The 15,272-nt window shown below is 43.0% G+C and overlaps 2 protein-coding genes across 3 annotated transcripts; both read right to left on the reverse strand.

Annotated features, from left to right (window-relative positions):
* Positions 1 to 621: 621 nt before the first annotated feature.
* LOC127463739 (uncharacterized) lies at positions 622 to 1,797 on the reverse strand. Its single transcript, XM_051773552.1, has one exon. The coding sequence runs from the start codon at positions 1,679 to 1,681 to the stop codon at positions 782 to 784; it is 900 nt and encodes a 299-aa protein (XP_051629512.1). The 5' UTR covers positions 1,682 to 1,797; the 3' UTR covers positions 622 to 781.
* A 2,677-nt stretch (positions 1,798 to 4,474) lies between these two features.
* On the reverse strand, positions 4,475 to 14,244 carry RIOK2 (RIO kinase 2). 2 transcript variants are annotated; one of them, XM_051773544.1, is made up of 10 exons: positions 14,173 to 14,244; positions 12,751 to 12,889; positions 11,819 to 11,935; positions 10,728 to 10,903; positions 9,477 to 9,565; positions 8,610 to 8,801; positions 8,136 to 8,228; positions 6,689 to 7,225; positions 5,676 to 5,769; positions 4,475 to 4,787 (listed from the first exon to the last, which is right to left on the reverse strand). In XM_051773544.1, the coding sequence occupies exons 1-10, from the start codon at positions 14,227 to 14,229 to the stop codon at positions 4,626 to 4,628; spliced, it is 1,656 nt and encodes a 551-aa protein (XP_051629504.1). In that variant the 5' UTR covers positions 14,230 to 14,244; the 3' UTR covers positions 4,475 to 4,625. The 2 variants fall into 2 exon arrangements, with proteins under 2 accessions (XP_051629504.1, XP_051629503.1); XM_051773543.1 differs by lacking the exon at positions 14,173 to 14,244 and adding an exon at positions 13,924 to 14,080.
* Positions 14,245 to 15,272: the final 1,028 nt, after the last annotated feature.

The raw sequence follows: 15,272 nt of genomic DNA on the forward strand, positions 1-15,272 counted from the left end.
GTTTTCAGGGTGCTGGCAGCTGTCCCTGCCTGGCTGCTGGCCTCTGGCAACCGTTCCAAGTCCTTTTCTATGTCCATGTCTCCGTGATTAGCAGGCTGGAGAGAGATGGCTCATCCTGGCGCTGGTCCTGCTTTTCAGGATACATTTTGATTCCTTATTTTAAGCAGGATTTATGCTTACACGTCTGCTAACCCACACTCGGTTTTAATCCTTTGTCCTAATCTATCTCTCTGCCATTGAAGGGAAGGATGTTGTAGGAACTGTGTCAAAGGCCTCACAGAATTCCAGATCAGTGGCACTTGCAACCCTTCCCTTGTCTACTGGGACAAGGCCAGTCCCTCATAGAAGGCCACCAGGTGAGGTAGCCTCCTCCTGGGAGCATGTTCTTGCCACCCAGGCTCCTGTGGGGTGAGTCCTGTCTGCAGGCAGCCCCACACATCTCACAGGATGACCAGTTTTAGAAGCCCTTCCCCCACAGCAGCTGCAGCAGGACTTCCGTGTGAGGAGGTGCTGCTGGAATGGCCCTGGGAGCTCTGGGGTCCTCGGATGACTGTTGGGCCTGAGGGGCAGGGAAAGGCACCATAAGGGGGAGAAAGCAGTACTCCAAGACTTTGTCAGGGAAATAGTAATTTATTTGCTTCTGCTTGGCTAAAGAGTTTCTGGAGCCCTGCTACTGCCACCTGCGAGGCCACCTCTTGCTGGGCTAAGGAGAATCCTGAGGGCTAGGGACCATCGTCTTTGAGGGTTGCTGGGATCCCCTGGGTGAGTAGTCCCTGCCCCGTCAAGGAGCAGAGGGGCTGTGGTTGCTGCCCTGGGCACAGGGACCTGCCCCCTCTGGCTGCTCCATCCCCTCCCGGCGCTGGTCCTGCTCTGCAGGATCAGGCACAGATCTGGGGCAGCTGGGACTCCCTTGGAGGCCGGTGCGTGATGTACCAGCTCCCTCCTCCACCTTGGAGCCTGCAGGGCTGCTGGTGGGAGTTCTGTCCTGGGAGCTGCTGGAGCCGGCACTGGCCGCAGGCCTGTTGTCCTCGTCTCTGGTGTGATGCAGCCTCTGTGCCTCCTGGCTGCACTGGCTCACGATGACACTGATGATGTCATGGATCAGTGGTGCTGTGTGCCTGCTGAGAAGGGGCTCCAGCACCTCCACCAGGACCTCAGCATGCAGCCCACAGGTGCAGAGGCCGTGCAGGATGGATCCCTCTGCAGCCTCCACCCTCCACCACTGCTCCCCGTAGAGTGCAGCCAGCCTCTGGCGCAGCCAGGACCGTGCAGGATCCAGGAGGTGCTGTCGGCAACGGAAAAGTGCTGCCCACACCTCGGGCAGGATGCCACCCACAGGCTCTGTCCCTGCATCCTCCTGTCCCTGTGGAGAAAGTGGACTGGGCACCACAGGGCGCTGGGGGCTGTTCTCAGCCAGGCAGAAGCGAGCTCTCCTTGCCTGGTGGTTGGTCTCCGTTTGCTCCTTGGGGGCTGTGATTTCAAACTGGATGTAATCCTGCTCACCCCGCTCAGAGAACCTGACAGTCTCCACTGGCCTGCTGCAGAGTGGGCACGCTGGGGTTGTCTTTGCCCACCGCAGGATGCAGCCCAGGCAGAACTGGTGGCGGCAGGGCAGAGTGGAAGCCACATCATTCCGAGTGTTGTGGCAGATGGGGCAGCTCCACTGTGTCTCCGTGGCCATGTCTGGTCCCAGCGGGGGGGAGCTGAGGACCAGGAGCTGCTCCCACTCACAGGCACTGTAGGGCTGGAGTCAGTCTGACTCAGGCTCTGGCAGCACCCAGGTATAATCAGAGAGGGACATGACATCACAATCATGTCACATCTGCCACTCACTGATGTCACAATGGGACGTCTCGCACCTGAACATGAATAGCAAGGAATGCAAGGTCACAATCCATTCCCTGGTGATGTCACAATCCACCACCCCGTGACGTATCCACCAACCAGTGGAGTCACAATGGGACATCCATCCCTGCATTCCCTTATGCCTTCACACACACATCTTCATCATAAGTTTTTTGCTCACAGGGAGCGGAAAGAAAAACAAACAAAAGGAAAGCGAAGTATAATACCAGTTGGTTTCTACTATTGAGCTTTTGATTACACTCCTCTAGTCTACAGTTTCCAGTGTCTTCAACAAAATAGTTCTTGCATGCCATTCAGTTTTTTTCATATCTAACTAGCTCAGTAACCAGTTAACTATTTACCAACTTAACAGCTCCCAGAATAGAATAACAATTACGATTTCAAGTTAATCATAGTCAAAGGCTTAAAATCTTCTCAAAGCTGCAACTTTGGATTGACCATGATCCAGATATATCCAATACATATACTGGATGTATTCAGTATTGTGGCCAATAAAAGGTAAAGGGTTGTATGAAATAAAACTGGCTAAAAGATGCATTGCATCAGATATGTATCAGTAATATCTTCTGAAAGACTAATATTGCTTTGTAATAATTCTGAAGGTCCTCAGACGCCTACATTTTTCTGCCCTTAAAATGTAAAAATCTTTCTGCTCTTGAAAGCGTGAGCATTCCCCAGGCTGTTAAAAGACTTTTGGAACATATGACTTCAAATAAGAAGTGTTTGTCAAATCTTTTATAAAACTTAGGGAAAACTTATTGCAAAATTCACATTCCTGAACAGAACTAAGATAATTGTGCCTACGTTGTATTCTTCACTACTGTCAGTGGGAACTAGGTATTATATGCAGGTAAGATTCAAGAGATGAATCTGTAGAGGCTCTCGACTACAAAAGCCCCATGAACAGGCTTAAATGGAATCAGCCATCAGTCAGGGGATTCAAGAATTAGCATCTGTTACCTTCAATATGCTGCCTTTTGAACTTCCTGATATTAGTCAGCCTTTAGGATTTAATTATGTCATTAAATTAGTACTTGCTAAAAGGACTTTTTTCCTGTTATTACCTTTTTTCTTCTTTTTTTGATACTACTAGCTAATAGTGTAAACTCTCATCTTTTCAGAGGTTCACCACTCATAGACTGCCAGAGATATAACTCAAAAGACTTCTATTTTGTGGATGAAACGGGAAAAAGGCTATACTTCAATGATTCTTTAATAAAATAATAATTAAAAACATCCAGCTTTACAATTCCTGGGACACACCAGCCTGCATAAGGGTTTAAAATGCTGCTGGAGGCCGGGCCAGCTGGTCTCCCCACATTGCAGGCAGCAACACAGAACAACTTAATCATTTACTAACTTATGCTAAATATATTCCATTTCAACATATGTGTCTGCACCACAGATTTAGGATTTGTTCATATGTAACACTTTTCACGGAATGTAAAGGTTGAGCATGCTACAATTAGGGAGCAATAATAGGGCTTGTTTAACAAGACACACTACAAAGTTCATATTATTTAATGTCAGTAACTTCACTTTATAAACTAAACTAAATGTTTAAGACTTTCCATTGGGAATCAAAGTGTATCTGATGGCATTTTAGAGACTAAAAGGTTTTAAAATACTATAAATATATAATACTCCTATTCTATACAGCATGTAAACACAGTAATATATCCTGATTACAAGGGGGTTATGTTTTTCCACTTTAATCTCTTCCTGAAGCTTTGCATAGGTACCAAGGATAATTTTTTAATTCATTTTTAGCCTTACTATAAACACAGAACTGTAGAGTCAAAGGTCAAGACTGGTACTAACAAAGAGCTTGTCTTTCCTGAAACCTTACATAATTTCTGATTGCAAGTAGGGGAGGAACAAGTAAACTAAATTTTGGGCTTGTTTGCTGAGTTCAGTGAAGTTGCCATTGACTTATGGTACCATAAGTGAGAAAAGAATCTCATCCAAGTGCTTCAATCACACTCACAGAAAAATGTTTTCTGATGCGAAGATCTGGCATGTTTATTTTCACTAGCCACTTCATTCAAATCATTATCTACATATTTTGTGTTCAGAAAGTGTAGTGGCCTTCACTTAACAGATGCATCTGAATTAATCAGATTCCAAGAGAGAACAGAAATTGAATCCTTTTCCATGGATTGTAATGTGCTAGGAGTCAGATGGAATGCAGAGCATGCCTGGAACCTATTCCACGATGACTCCCCACGTGCACAATCTGCAGCCTTAAACACATGCTAAGGGGGATGAAATGGAGGGTGGAGTGGAGTGGAGACACCATGGCCAGGCTCTGTTGTTATCCTTATGTGACATACCAGAGTGAAGGAAAATATGAGAATTGCTGGCTTCAGAGAATGCATATTCATCATATGCATGTATTTAAATCTTGTGTAATTGCAGAAATTGGTTTTAAAAATTTTCCTTCTTTCCCTCTTAAGAGAAATCCTCTGCACTACAAAGTACAATTGATTTACAACAAGATACTGTTGGAAATCACTGCCATGATCTTAACCAGTACCACTTATAAAATGTAAATTACAGTCAATGGTTTTGACCAGAAACACAAAACACAATTCCCCCCAAGTCAAAATCGCAGGAACCAGAATGAGGTTTATTAACTTCCAGAAAAACACAGGGTTTGCATAGAAGAAACCGCTCCATTATGAAAGATAACTATTGGTAAATTAGCTTAATTCTTTCACCTGTATACATTTCTCACATTCCACAACAGCTTTAATAAATTATCCCCAGAAATTGGCTGCATCCAAGCTTGACTTGATGTTGTGCATATTTTCCCTGCGTTGTTTTGTATAAACATTTGCTTCTCCCTTTTGCAGTCGTTGCTTCAGAGCAGCCTTTTGCTGCTTGGTCAGCTGACGTTTTATCTTCTGTTTCACCAGTTCCTACAAACAAACAATTCGGCATCAGAAGCGTCTTTAGACCATTTAGCACCACGACACAACACAACAACAGCACTTTTTCAGCACCAACACGAACAAGACTGCAGAAAGGATGAGCAGAGTTGCTTCCTTGTAAAAAAATCATAAAACAAATCAGCTGACTGAAAAGGGAGATTCTTTGCTATGGACAAAGTCTGCATGGAGCGCTACATGTGTGTTAAATGCCATACCCCAAGGATTCCCAGCATCTAAAGGGGTTATCTATCCTATTGTCTTCTCATAGTCTTAGGTCTAATAAATAGCATTTTAAATCCTGCCTTACGGAGTTTTAAGTGTCTTTTCTTAGAGAGATGATAAAGGACCAGTACCTCTTGATGCAAAACACATTCCTTCCACAAAAATGTAAAAGCTGATAACCTTCTAGAACACTTCATGTCCAGCAGTAATTATTTGGTTTGTGTCTATTTTTTTTCAGCACTCTGGTTTTCCTGAAGTTTAGATTACAAAGATCTGAGTGCTTCTAACGCAAAACAACAACTCCTTGCCACAAGTGTGGCTAAGGCAGACGGGCAGTCAGGAGTGATTTACAATTCCTGCTCCAGTTTTCCTGTTGTGAGGCTCTCTCCTGTTAATATTCACAAGGTCAGGACTGTCTCCTACCTCCACAGTATAAGCATTGAAAAACAGTGACCGCCATTTACATAGAACTGCAGTAGTTTTATGAAATTTCAAGTTACTTGCACCTGTGCTTCATTCTGCTATGGATGACATGGTAACAGTCTTTGTAAAAATGATAAATGCCAGAGGACAGTTTTACAAATAGGTGCTGGCAGCTATGTGCAATTTAACATGGTCTGAGAGTAATAAGAGCATAACAACAACAGTATTTACCGGAGGAATGGTGGAGCAGCTCCCAACACTTCTCACTGATGAGATACTTTTAGTCCTTGTTCTGTGCCCAGCAACAGGAATGACACACTCCTCACTAATAAAACACATACATCAATGTGTTATTCCACTAGCAAGACAAACATCCTTTGCCTTTATGAGCATCGTGTTTGAGTCTTAACCTTCTGGGATATAACCTGAAAACTCACAAGAGTGAGTGCTACAAGTGCTATAAAACATTTCTATTTTAAATATTAACACTAGTTTTTCAAAACAGGCATTTCATGAAAGGAAGAAATTTGTAGCACAACAGTCACATGTGTATCATGCACACAAAGAGAAGCCTCAGGGCACTAAAAAGAAACATTTTAGATCCTACACAATGTTTTGATGAGTCATTTAACTGAAAAGCAAAAAAACAGATGAAGACTGTGAGCTTGATCTATGCATCCAGGTACATGGTGGGCTAGCAAACTCAGGAGTTAAATTTCACATACAAGGGGCTAGTTGGAAGGTAAGCAGGAATTTCTAAGTATGTTGGGAGAGGAATTAAAAGCTAGAACAACAAACAGTGCAACATATTTTAATATTACAGTCCAAGGCACTTGTTTTAGCTAACTTCAGCTGAGTAAGCAGCAGAACACTTTGACACAGAGTATTTGAATTATAAACTTACTCATAAAAGTTATTAAGAAGTAGTATTTTAACATAAAGAACTACTCCACTACCAATATTAATTGAAATAAAAAAGGGGGGAAAAACCACCACAGAAAATAGGTTGGCCTATGAAGTGCAACACTTGTTTTCTCATTAGACACTATTACACAGCTAGACAATCATAAGACCAACAAGAAAGATATTCACAGCAATGTTTTCAAAATAAACTGCCTTTTAGTCTTCAGTTTAAACAAGGGTAGATGAAGAGCAGTCCTTCTTGAGCTGCTTGAAAGATTTGCTTTTACTGGGAGGAAGGGAGGAACCACATCCACTCCTAGATAGTAATTATGAATCTTTACCTGTAATGCCTGAACTCCTCATTTAAAGTTGACGAGTCAACCAGCTCTGGGCACTCATCTTCATTCTCCTTGTCCTTACAGGACCCTCTTTGACTCCTCTGGTTTTCCACTTCAGCAGCATTTTTCTTTATGCTTTTGCCTTTAAAAGAAGTAATCGCTGAACTCTCTGCATCTCCATTGCACTTCCAAAGCATAGCCTGCCCTCCAGCTTTCTCCAAAGCTGAACTCAACTCTGCCATACTCAGCCTTTGTGCATTTTCTCTACTTTCATCTGTATCAACCTCTTCCTCACTGCTACACACAGCGTTGTCAGAGGTCCTGCTTTCAGATAAATCACTGACTTCATACATGTCTTCATTATTTTCTCCGTCTTTGCTGAAGACGTTGAGTTCGTTCTCAGCATCTTCTACAAGCTCTAGTACCTCTGTTGTGTTGTCATCCTTGTCAGAACCTGGTGGATAAAGCAGGTCATCATCTTCCTGCATTTCTTTTGCATAGCCGCTGGCAGCAATCTCTTTATCAAGAGAACACTCTCTCCTGTGAAAGAGGGATGTTTGCGTTTAATAGGCTAAATTATCAAGCTACCAATGTGCTACATTTTGGATTAAAAATGCTAATCAAGTTAGACTGTAATTACCTATCCTGTTAACAAAGAGGACATACTCTCCTGAAACATACACGATAGTGCTGTGCTTTAGGTAAAATATAAACAGAATGTGACCTGAGAGAAGAAAACTTCTACAGAAGATGATTCCATCTCCACAACCTGCATTTATGTTTATTTACAGGAAATTGTTTTACTTTAGCAGGAAAACCATTTGGTTTTAAGTTCAAAGTATGCTGAAGCAAACAGAGGGTCGCTGACACACAGAGACTGACTCAAGTCTGAGACCCCTTTGGGAAAGTGCTGAGAATGAAAGGAAGCCATTTTCATTGCAACTGCTTCGGCCTTAAAATGAGTGAAATATTGCTTTACTTTTCCAAAGGGAAAAAAGACATTAGGAAGAAAAGTTGGAACGTAATGCTTGAAGAGGCAGTCACCACATTTATAAGCATTTTAAAAGCAGACTTAAAATTGAAACCCAGATTAATCCTCAATATATCAGAACTGTCAAATAGGCTGATTCTGCATCACTGTTAACATTTCCTGGACATTTATCATTTGGATCAAGCTTTCAGATTGATCTCTCTTCCTTAGTTGCAAGAAGACAGACAAAGGAGGCAGCACAGCATTTCAAAGCACAATTTAGCTTTTGAAGACCACTTACGGTAACTTTGGCTGAAGAAAACACAACAGGAATGACAAAAATATACTTTAAAATTGCATAGTTGGGCCTAGTTTTTTTAATTCTTGTGCATGCATCTCTCACAGGCACCCATTTGTTTTCCACAAAACCAACACTAATGCCATAAATAAGAGAACTCAAGTTCATCTGGTTGTTTCTACCTGATGTCTTTGAATGTTGGGAAGAGCTCACTCTCGTAGGTGAAACGTTTCTTAAAGAACTCCTTAATACAGTTAACATCTCTGTCAAAATACCTGTAAAAAGCACAGAATTTTACAAACAAAAAAAATCAATAAAGTCTACTGTAATGAGAAACTTTTACCCTACATTTCTTGTCTTTTATTGCTTTTCTTTTTTTAATTATTTCTATCAGTGACCCCAAGACAACAATCTAGGAAGAGAAACTAGATGCAGTTTAAATCTGTTTCCTAACTGAACAATATTATTATCTCTGAAAAACAATTAATTATGTATTTATTCTACAGAGACATTTCTACCTATTCTTTGTTTGGAATGTTGCTTGTGCTGCATGACAACAGTGATAGAAAAAGAAACAGACTTCTGGAAACAAGCCATGGTTGACTGTTTGCTGTCAACAGCATTTACTCAGAAAATACCTTTAAATTTGAACCCACCACTCAGCATTTGCATGCGATGTTGACATCATCTGAGGGAAATCAATCAAAGTGGCATGATCATCATTATCCAAGATGAGATTAAATTCATTGAAGTCCCCATGAATCAGACCGTGATTGGCAAGTTTTACAATCAGATCCATTAATTCACTGTAGACAGCAGCAGGATCTTCCATGTGGTGCACCTGGCACCTGAAAAGTTAAATAAAATATTCTGAACTTTGGAAGACTTAACTTGAAAATACAGAGAAGTTATATGAAATACATCTGACAGAATGCCAGGGTAATTCAAGTTAAAAAGGCCCTTAGCTCTCAGGTCCAATACCCTCCTCAAAGCTGAGTCAACTCTGAGACCAGACCAAATTGCTCAGGTCTGTGTCTGGTTGGGATAGAAAAATTCCAGGGATGTAAAAAGGCTGTGCAACCTCCCCAAGCAACTTGTGCCACTGCCTCTCTGTCCTCAACAGGGAAAAATGTCTCCTTATACCCAGGCTAAATCTCATTTAAACTCACACTCACTGACTGCCATCAAGCACCACTGTCATAATGCACTATTTAAATATTGGATCAGTAAACTTTTATGTCTCTCCTGTTTTAGGTAATCTTATGCTCTCATCAGAAGTTAAGTAATTAAGGAATAAATTCCTTACTTGGACTAAGGAAAAAACCATCTCTCTGAATAAAAATATAAGAGAAGCAAAACCCTATCAAATAGAATACTAGTGAGCATGGGCTGGAGAGCATTATTCAGCATGGTGAAGTCAGAATTCATTCACAAGACAAGGAAAAACCCTAACCCTGTTACCTTTCTTAACTTAGCATTGTTAGAGTCTCTGTAACACAGCAAATTAAACCCTCACTACTTACAAAGGATAGCCGTCAACAAGTTCCATAACAACTGCATGCCTGTTATAGTCTATGGGCCTTGGAACAGGAAAATTTCTGTCATGCAAAGCCTGGAGAGAGGCAACACGACAAAAAATTAAAATTAAATAGTTAACGAAACATCACACATTGACATCTCAGTTCATTTTTAAGTATTAATAATGAGCATTACACCACATTGAAGATTAAAGGTCAGTCATAATATTTTGAAGCTCTCCTGTTTGCCTTTTCTAATGGACAGTTATCCATTCACTTGATCCACTCAACTTTTTTACGGGTTCATTCTCTTTTTACTCATTCTGTTGTTACCAGTGAATTTTTTTCTAAGACAGAGTCCCAAGTTAAAGTAATATAAATACGCCTTTTGTTATTTAAGCGTTACACTATTACTGCTTTTCAGCACACAATTAATCCAGCCCCCAACCCTCTGTTCAGAGAAACGTGACCCCCACAATTCCCACAAGTTCTGACCACATAATGCTTTACCTGTTGGACCACCTAAACCAAAAAAGAGGTCCTAATGAGGGTATTAGTTCTTTCCCCCTCTGTGGAGGCCACTGGTAGAGCCTATCACAGGATTTTTTGGGAGAAAACAGAAAATCATATTTAATATGTATACCACTCTTGAACAGCACAAAAAAAGAAAGGAAAACTAGTTTTTTATAGTTTTCCACTATTATATTTCAATCACTGTACACTATCTGTGGTTTTTTCAGCAGGTCAAAAAATCCATAACTCTGAGAGTGGCAATATATTCTTGGAAATTAAATCTTTCCCCACAGTGAAGGACAAAGTGTGCCTTTTCAGATCAAAACACTAGTCTGGACTAAAAGACTTCCCTCAATAGCACAGCACAGCTGAAAAAACAGTAGATTAAAAGATAAAAGAATTTTAAGAAATTTCAGCTGTTTGCAAGCTTATGCAATGAATTTTAAAGGAAAAACTGCAGAGCTGGTGAAACACAGATTATCTATCCATAAATAACAATGTCAAACTCAAATTCATTGACACTGTGCTTCTGTTCCATGTGACTTCCATGGCAAAGCGTACGGAAATTGTACAGAACATATAGTACTGAAAGTCTTTGAAATGTTTACTTTAAGTCCATCAGGGGAAAGAAAAAAATAAAGCCTAAATCCTACCAGTCCTGAAAACATAGGCTGATCAAAAGGCAGTCTGAAAGGCACCTTCCCGTCTGTTACACAACTGCTGACACTATGAGTGGCCACCTACCTTCATGTAGGCAAACTCCTTCATTGCCGCTATCCTAGATAAATACAGCCATGACATTTTGTGTCTGTGCTTGTGGTAGTCACGTTTATTCTTCAAACTGCGGAATGAGGTTCTTCCAAGGCGGTGTAATTTCAGTGCAAACTGTTGCCCCTCTTCGTTTGCAACAATATAAATGTCTAGAAGACACACAAGGGCACGATCTAAGGAACAAATGATATCTAACAAGCCACAGTAACTTTGTTACTTCTCACCACTTCTGGCATGGCATGTTCTACTACAGTAAAGGCAGCTGAATTTACAGCGTGTGTATCAGAGATCTGAACATGAAGAAGTTACTGTTGAAGAGTTCATGTTACTCCACTAGGAGAAATACTGATGTGATGTGGAACATGTTTCAGAGTTCACCTTTTCAGAGAAAAACCTTTCAGCTTAAGATTCCTACATTCAGGTTTAACACTCCTGGACTATCTGCACAGCAAAGAGCTCTTCTTGAGGGAAATCCAGGGCAGATGCTGTTCTTAATCACACTCTGGAGGAGCCACTCCTTTCTGCTGAGTGGACAACCAACCCAAGGGGGCAGACTCTTAATTTAAACACTGTTAAAATAGCCTATGTTTCATTTTGAGCATTTGTCCCCCAATAATCCCCTTCTCCAATTACAGAAGTTACATCCTGTGTCAAATTACATGAACATAGGAAGAACCAAGATAGTATTCCAATGGTTTTGAGCCTATTTTACTTTACTGCCTTATTTTTAAGTGGGATGAAAAAGCTGAAATTTTGTTTTTGCTAAAATGGTTTGAAACTCTTCACAAAGCACGAGACAAGCAGCATCTGCTGCCTGCAAAGCGCCTTTTTAAGTGATGAACTAAGAACCAAACAAAATGGGCAAAGGACAAAACCATTCTTGTTAAGAAATATTCACATGTAGCCAAAAGCCTCACGTACTATTTGAACGACTGACCTTGGTGTTTCACAGATTAACTGATGCAACTATCCAGAGGAAAACTCACCTAATTTCTAGCAAAATATTTGCAACATTAAAGCTGTATCTGCTTTAAGAAAATTATTAAAAATGTTATTTTATTTACCTGATTCTTTGCCAACACCCATCTGGTTTCCTACAGAAGTGATGACTTGTCTGGAAGAGAGAGTTTTCAGAGCAAGGTAATCATATCCTGCATTAGTTAACCGGTAACCCTGGACAGCTGGGTAGAAATAAAAGACATTTCATTCCTTATTATGTATACATCACATTTAAAATAAGCCTCATTTTAGTCTTGCTTCAGCTTACACCCAAGTAATATTTCACCCCTTAGCTCCTTATCAGTCCAATTTGACAGAAAGGTAAAGACGTTTCAATTCCCACAACTTATGAAAATTGACAGCTGTGCAAGAGACAGAAGTGCTGCCTGTCTCTAAAAGAGGCAATGGCAGTACCTTAAACAGCCTAGGAAAAGCCAGCATTTGGGAAGATACACATATAGGTGACACAGTAGGGACCTGGGATTGTTGCAATGAACTACAGAAACCCTTAATCCTCTGAAGAACTGGGACAAAAGGAACAGATATGTACTGCAGACTCCCCCAGTATGTTTGCAGGGCCAGATGCAACTAAAAGGCTGAAGGGAATGGGGAAAGGCCTGCACAACTTGCCATGTGGCAAGGAATAAAAACTGCTTCAGTAGCTGTTCCTGGGGGCAAAATGTCCAAGGACTCTGCAGTCTGTTCCAGAACTGTAAGGATGAAACTCACTTGGGTTGATTCCTACATGCACTTGAACATTGCTTTAAATGGTTCTTTTTATTTTATTCTGAGCAAAAAAGTGAGCTGTCCATCTCTTCTCTGCCTGTCATCTCTGTAGATAGACCCAGCACTTAGTGCTGCACAAACCCACAGTCCCCAGGCAAGTCCAAGAGAAGGCGTCACAAACTGCTCACACATCCCAACCTGTTGTGCATGTACAGCTGAGGCACTTGGAACAGACTGAGAAAGGGAGTCCCAACACAAAACCCAAACTCACTTTTGGTTTGTTCATAAGCCAGAAGTTTGTGCTTCACCAGCTCCCTCAGAATTTTATTGCAGCCGCCGTGTTTGAGGTTGGCAATGGAAGCGACCAAGCTGGCAGGAACTATTTCATGGTTCTTCATGCCCATTTCCACCTAAAAACAGATAAACAAAAATAATGTGTCAGCCAATCCAGCCTGGGGAATTCTTCAGTTACAGTCAGAGTATGAGAGTGGCTCATTCGATTTTAGTCCCAGCCACCATGAGTGGAGACCTAGTGATGCTGATGATGTAACCTTGCTGGGGGTGTGTGACCCCCTGGGCATCCCCAAGGAAATCCTGGGACTACCTGAGCATCCCCAGTGACCTGCTGAGCATCCCCAGCAAACACCCAGGACCCCTTGGGCATCCTCCATGATCATCTAGGCGTCCCCAGTGACCACCTGAGCATTCCCTGGGCATCCACAGGGACACCTTGAACATCCCCAGCGACTCCTTGAGCATCCCCTAAGCATCCCGAGCAACAACACAAGACCCCCTGGGCATCCCTAGTGACCCCTTGAGCATCCCCAGGGATCTGCTGAGCATTCTCAAGGATCCCCTGAGCATCCCCAGCAACCACTTGAGATCCCCTGGGCATCCTCAGCTACCCTTTGGGCATCCACAGTGACCACTAGGGACATCCTGGGTATCATCCTGACTGACCACCTGAGCAACCCCAGAGTGTCCCCAGGGATGAGCCGGGACCCCTTAGGCATCCCCAGGGATCCCCTCGGCATCCCCTGAGACACCTTGAGCATCCTCAGGGACACCCTGAGCATCCCCAGGGACCACCCAGGAACCCCTGGGCATCCCTAGGGACCACTAGGGACCCCTTGGGCATCCCGAGTGACCACCTAAGCATTCCCTGGGCACCCCCAGCGACCACCCGGGACTCCCTGGGCAGCCCCAGTGACCCCCTGAGCATCCCCAGGGACCACCCGGGACCCTCTGGGCACTCCCAGGGACCACCTCAGCACCCCCCAGCGCCCCCTGCCCTCACCGCTCCCTCCCATCCGGGCGGCCGAAGCAGATTTCGGCCCGACCACGTCCCTGCCCCTCAGGAACCCCCAGCGAGGAGCCTCGGGGAGTGGGGGAGGGCACGGACACCACACGCGGGTCCCGCCCGGCCCGGCCCGGCCCCGCTCACCGCCGTCAGCACCCTGAAGTGCTCCCGGGACAGATACCGCAGCATCACCACGTTCAGCTTCCCCATGGCCGCGGTGAGGAAAAACAGGAGGCAAAACAGAGAAAGAGGGAAAACAGGGAAGAAGAGGGGGAGGAGGAGGAGAAGGGAGCGGGACGCGTGCGCAGAGCGACTCCCCAGGTGGGTCCTGGCAGCTGCGTGAGCGCTGCTGTCTCAGATCAGCTCAAGATCTTTGTGCTCTTCCCTCCTTACCGAGCCGGGATGGACCACGAGCCAAAACAGAGCCAGACGCCGCTCCCAAATCAGCATCTTCTGCCTTCCATCCCTCCCTGCTGCGGAGAGAGAGTTGTTTGTGCGGCTCGCACGCAGCTGCCAGGACCTGCCCCAGGAATGGCCGCTGCTCCCTCGTCACGTGGCAGCCTGAGAAAATGTGGTATTCCAGGGAATCGGTGTCGTTTGGGGTGGGAGAGAGCTCTAAGGGCATCCAGCCCAGCCTGTCACCAGACACCACTCTGTCAGCCAGACCAGGGCACTGAGTGCCGCGTACAGTAAAGCGAAGCATAAATACACATTACATACATGTATATACAGTCATATATAAACATGCAAACATATATAAACATACAAAATATAAACATACAACTATACAAACATACGAACGTATATAAACATCCAAGCATATATAAACATGTAACATAAAGGATAACTTCTCTCATAGAGAAGGGTTGTAAAATTCTCTCATAGAGAAATTATCTTCTTTTTATATCAGAAAAAAGAGCTTTATGGTCTCCAGATAATGCTATACCAATACTATAAAAATATTTTATCTCCTTATAACTGATGTAATATCAATTATATTAAAATGTGTGTGTGCAAACCTTGGAGTCTTGCTTTTGGAAAAGAGCTGCTTCTGCTGTTCCAGCCGGAGGAAAATGAGAATGTGCTTAAAATGGACATGATAGCAGTACTGGTGGAAACTGGAATTTTGCTAAAAGCTACTAAGCCTAGATTCCTGCATTAAACATGCTTTTTTTCTTCTTCTTTCATTTAGAGCTGTCCTTCGCTTCCTTTTTAGTTGCCAAGTGTGTCTTGTTAAGTTACCTAATCAATCACAGGAGTCTGTGTGATGGAAAATGTTGTATCACAGGAGCTGGTCAGAAATGGTCATGTAGGACCAGTAGAACAGTATTAAAAATTCAGCCTTAAAATGAATGCTGTCAGCTGTATAAAAATGATCAAGTCTTCATGATGTATTTAACATGAATATTCAAAACCTTTTCCCACTAAACTGCTCTTCTTCTCTATTACATATCAAAATCCATCTGTGGGCTCACAACATTACTTGCCAAAAA

The sequence above is a fragment of the Manacus candei genome, unplaced genomic scaffold (assembly GCF_025592945.1).
Source record: "Manacus candei isolate 608988 ecotype Guabito, Panama unplaced genomic scaffold, ASM2559294v1 h1tg000171l, whole genome shotgun sequence".
Lineage (NCBI taxonomy): Eukaryota > Metazoa > Chordata > Aves > Passeriformes > Pipridae > Manacus > Manacus candei.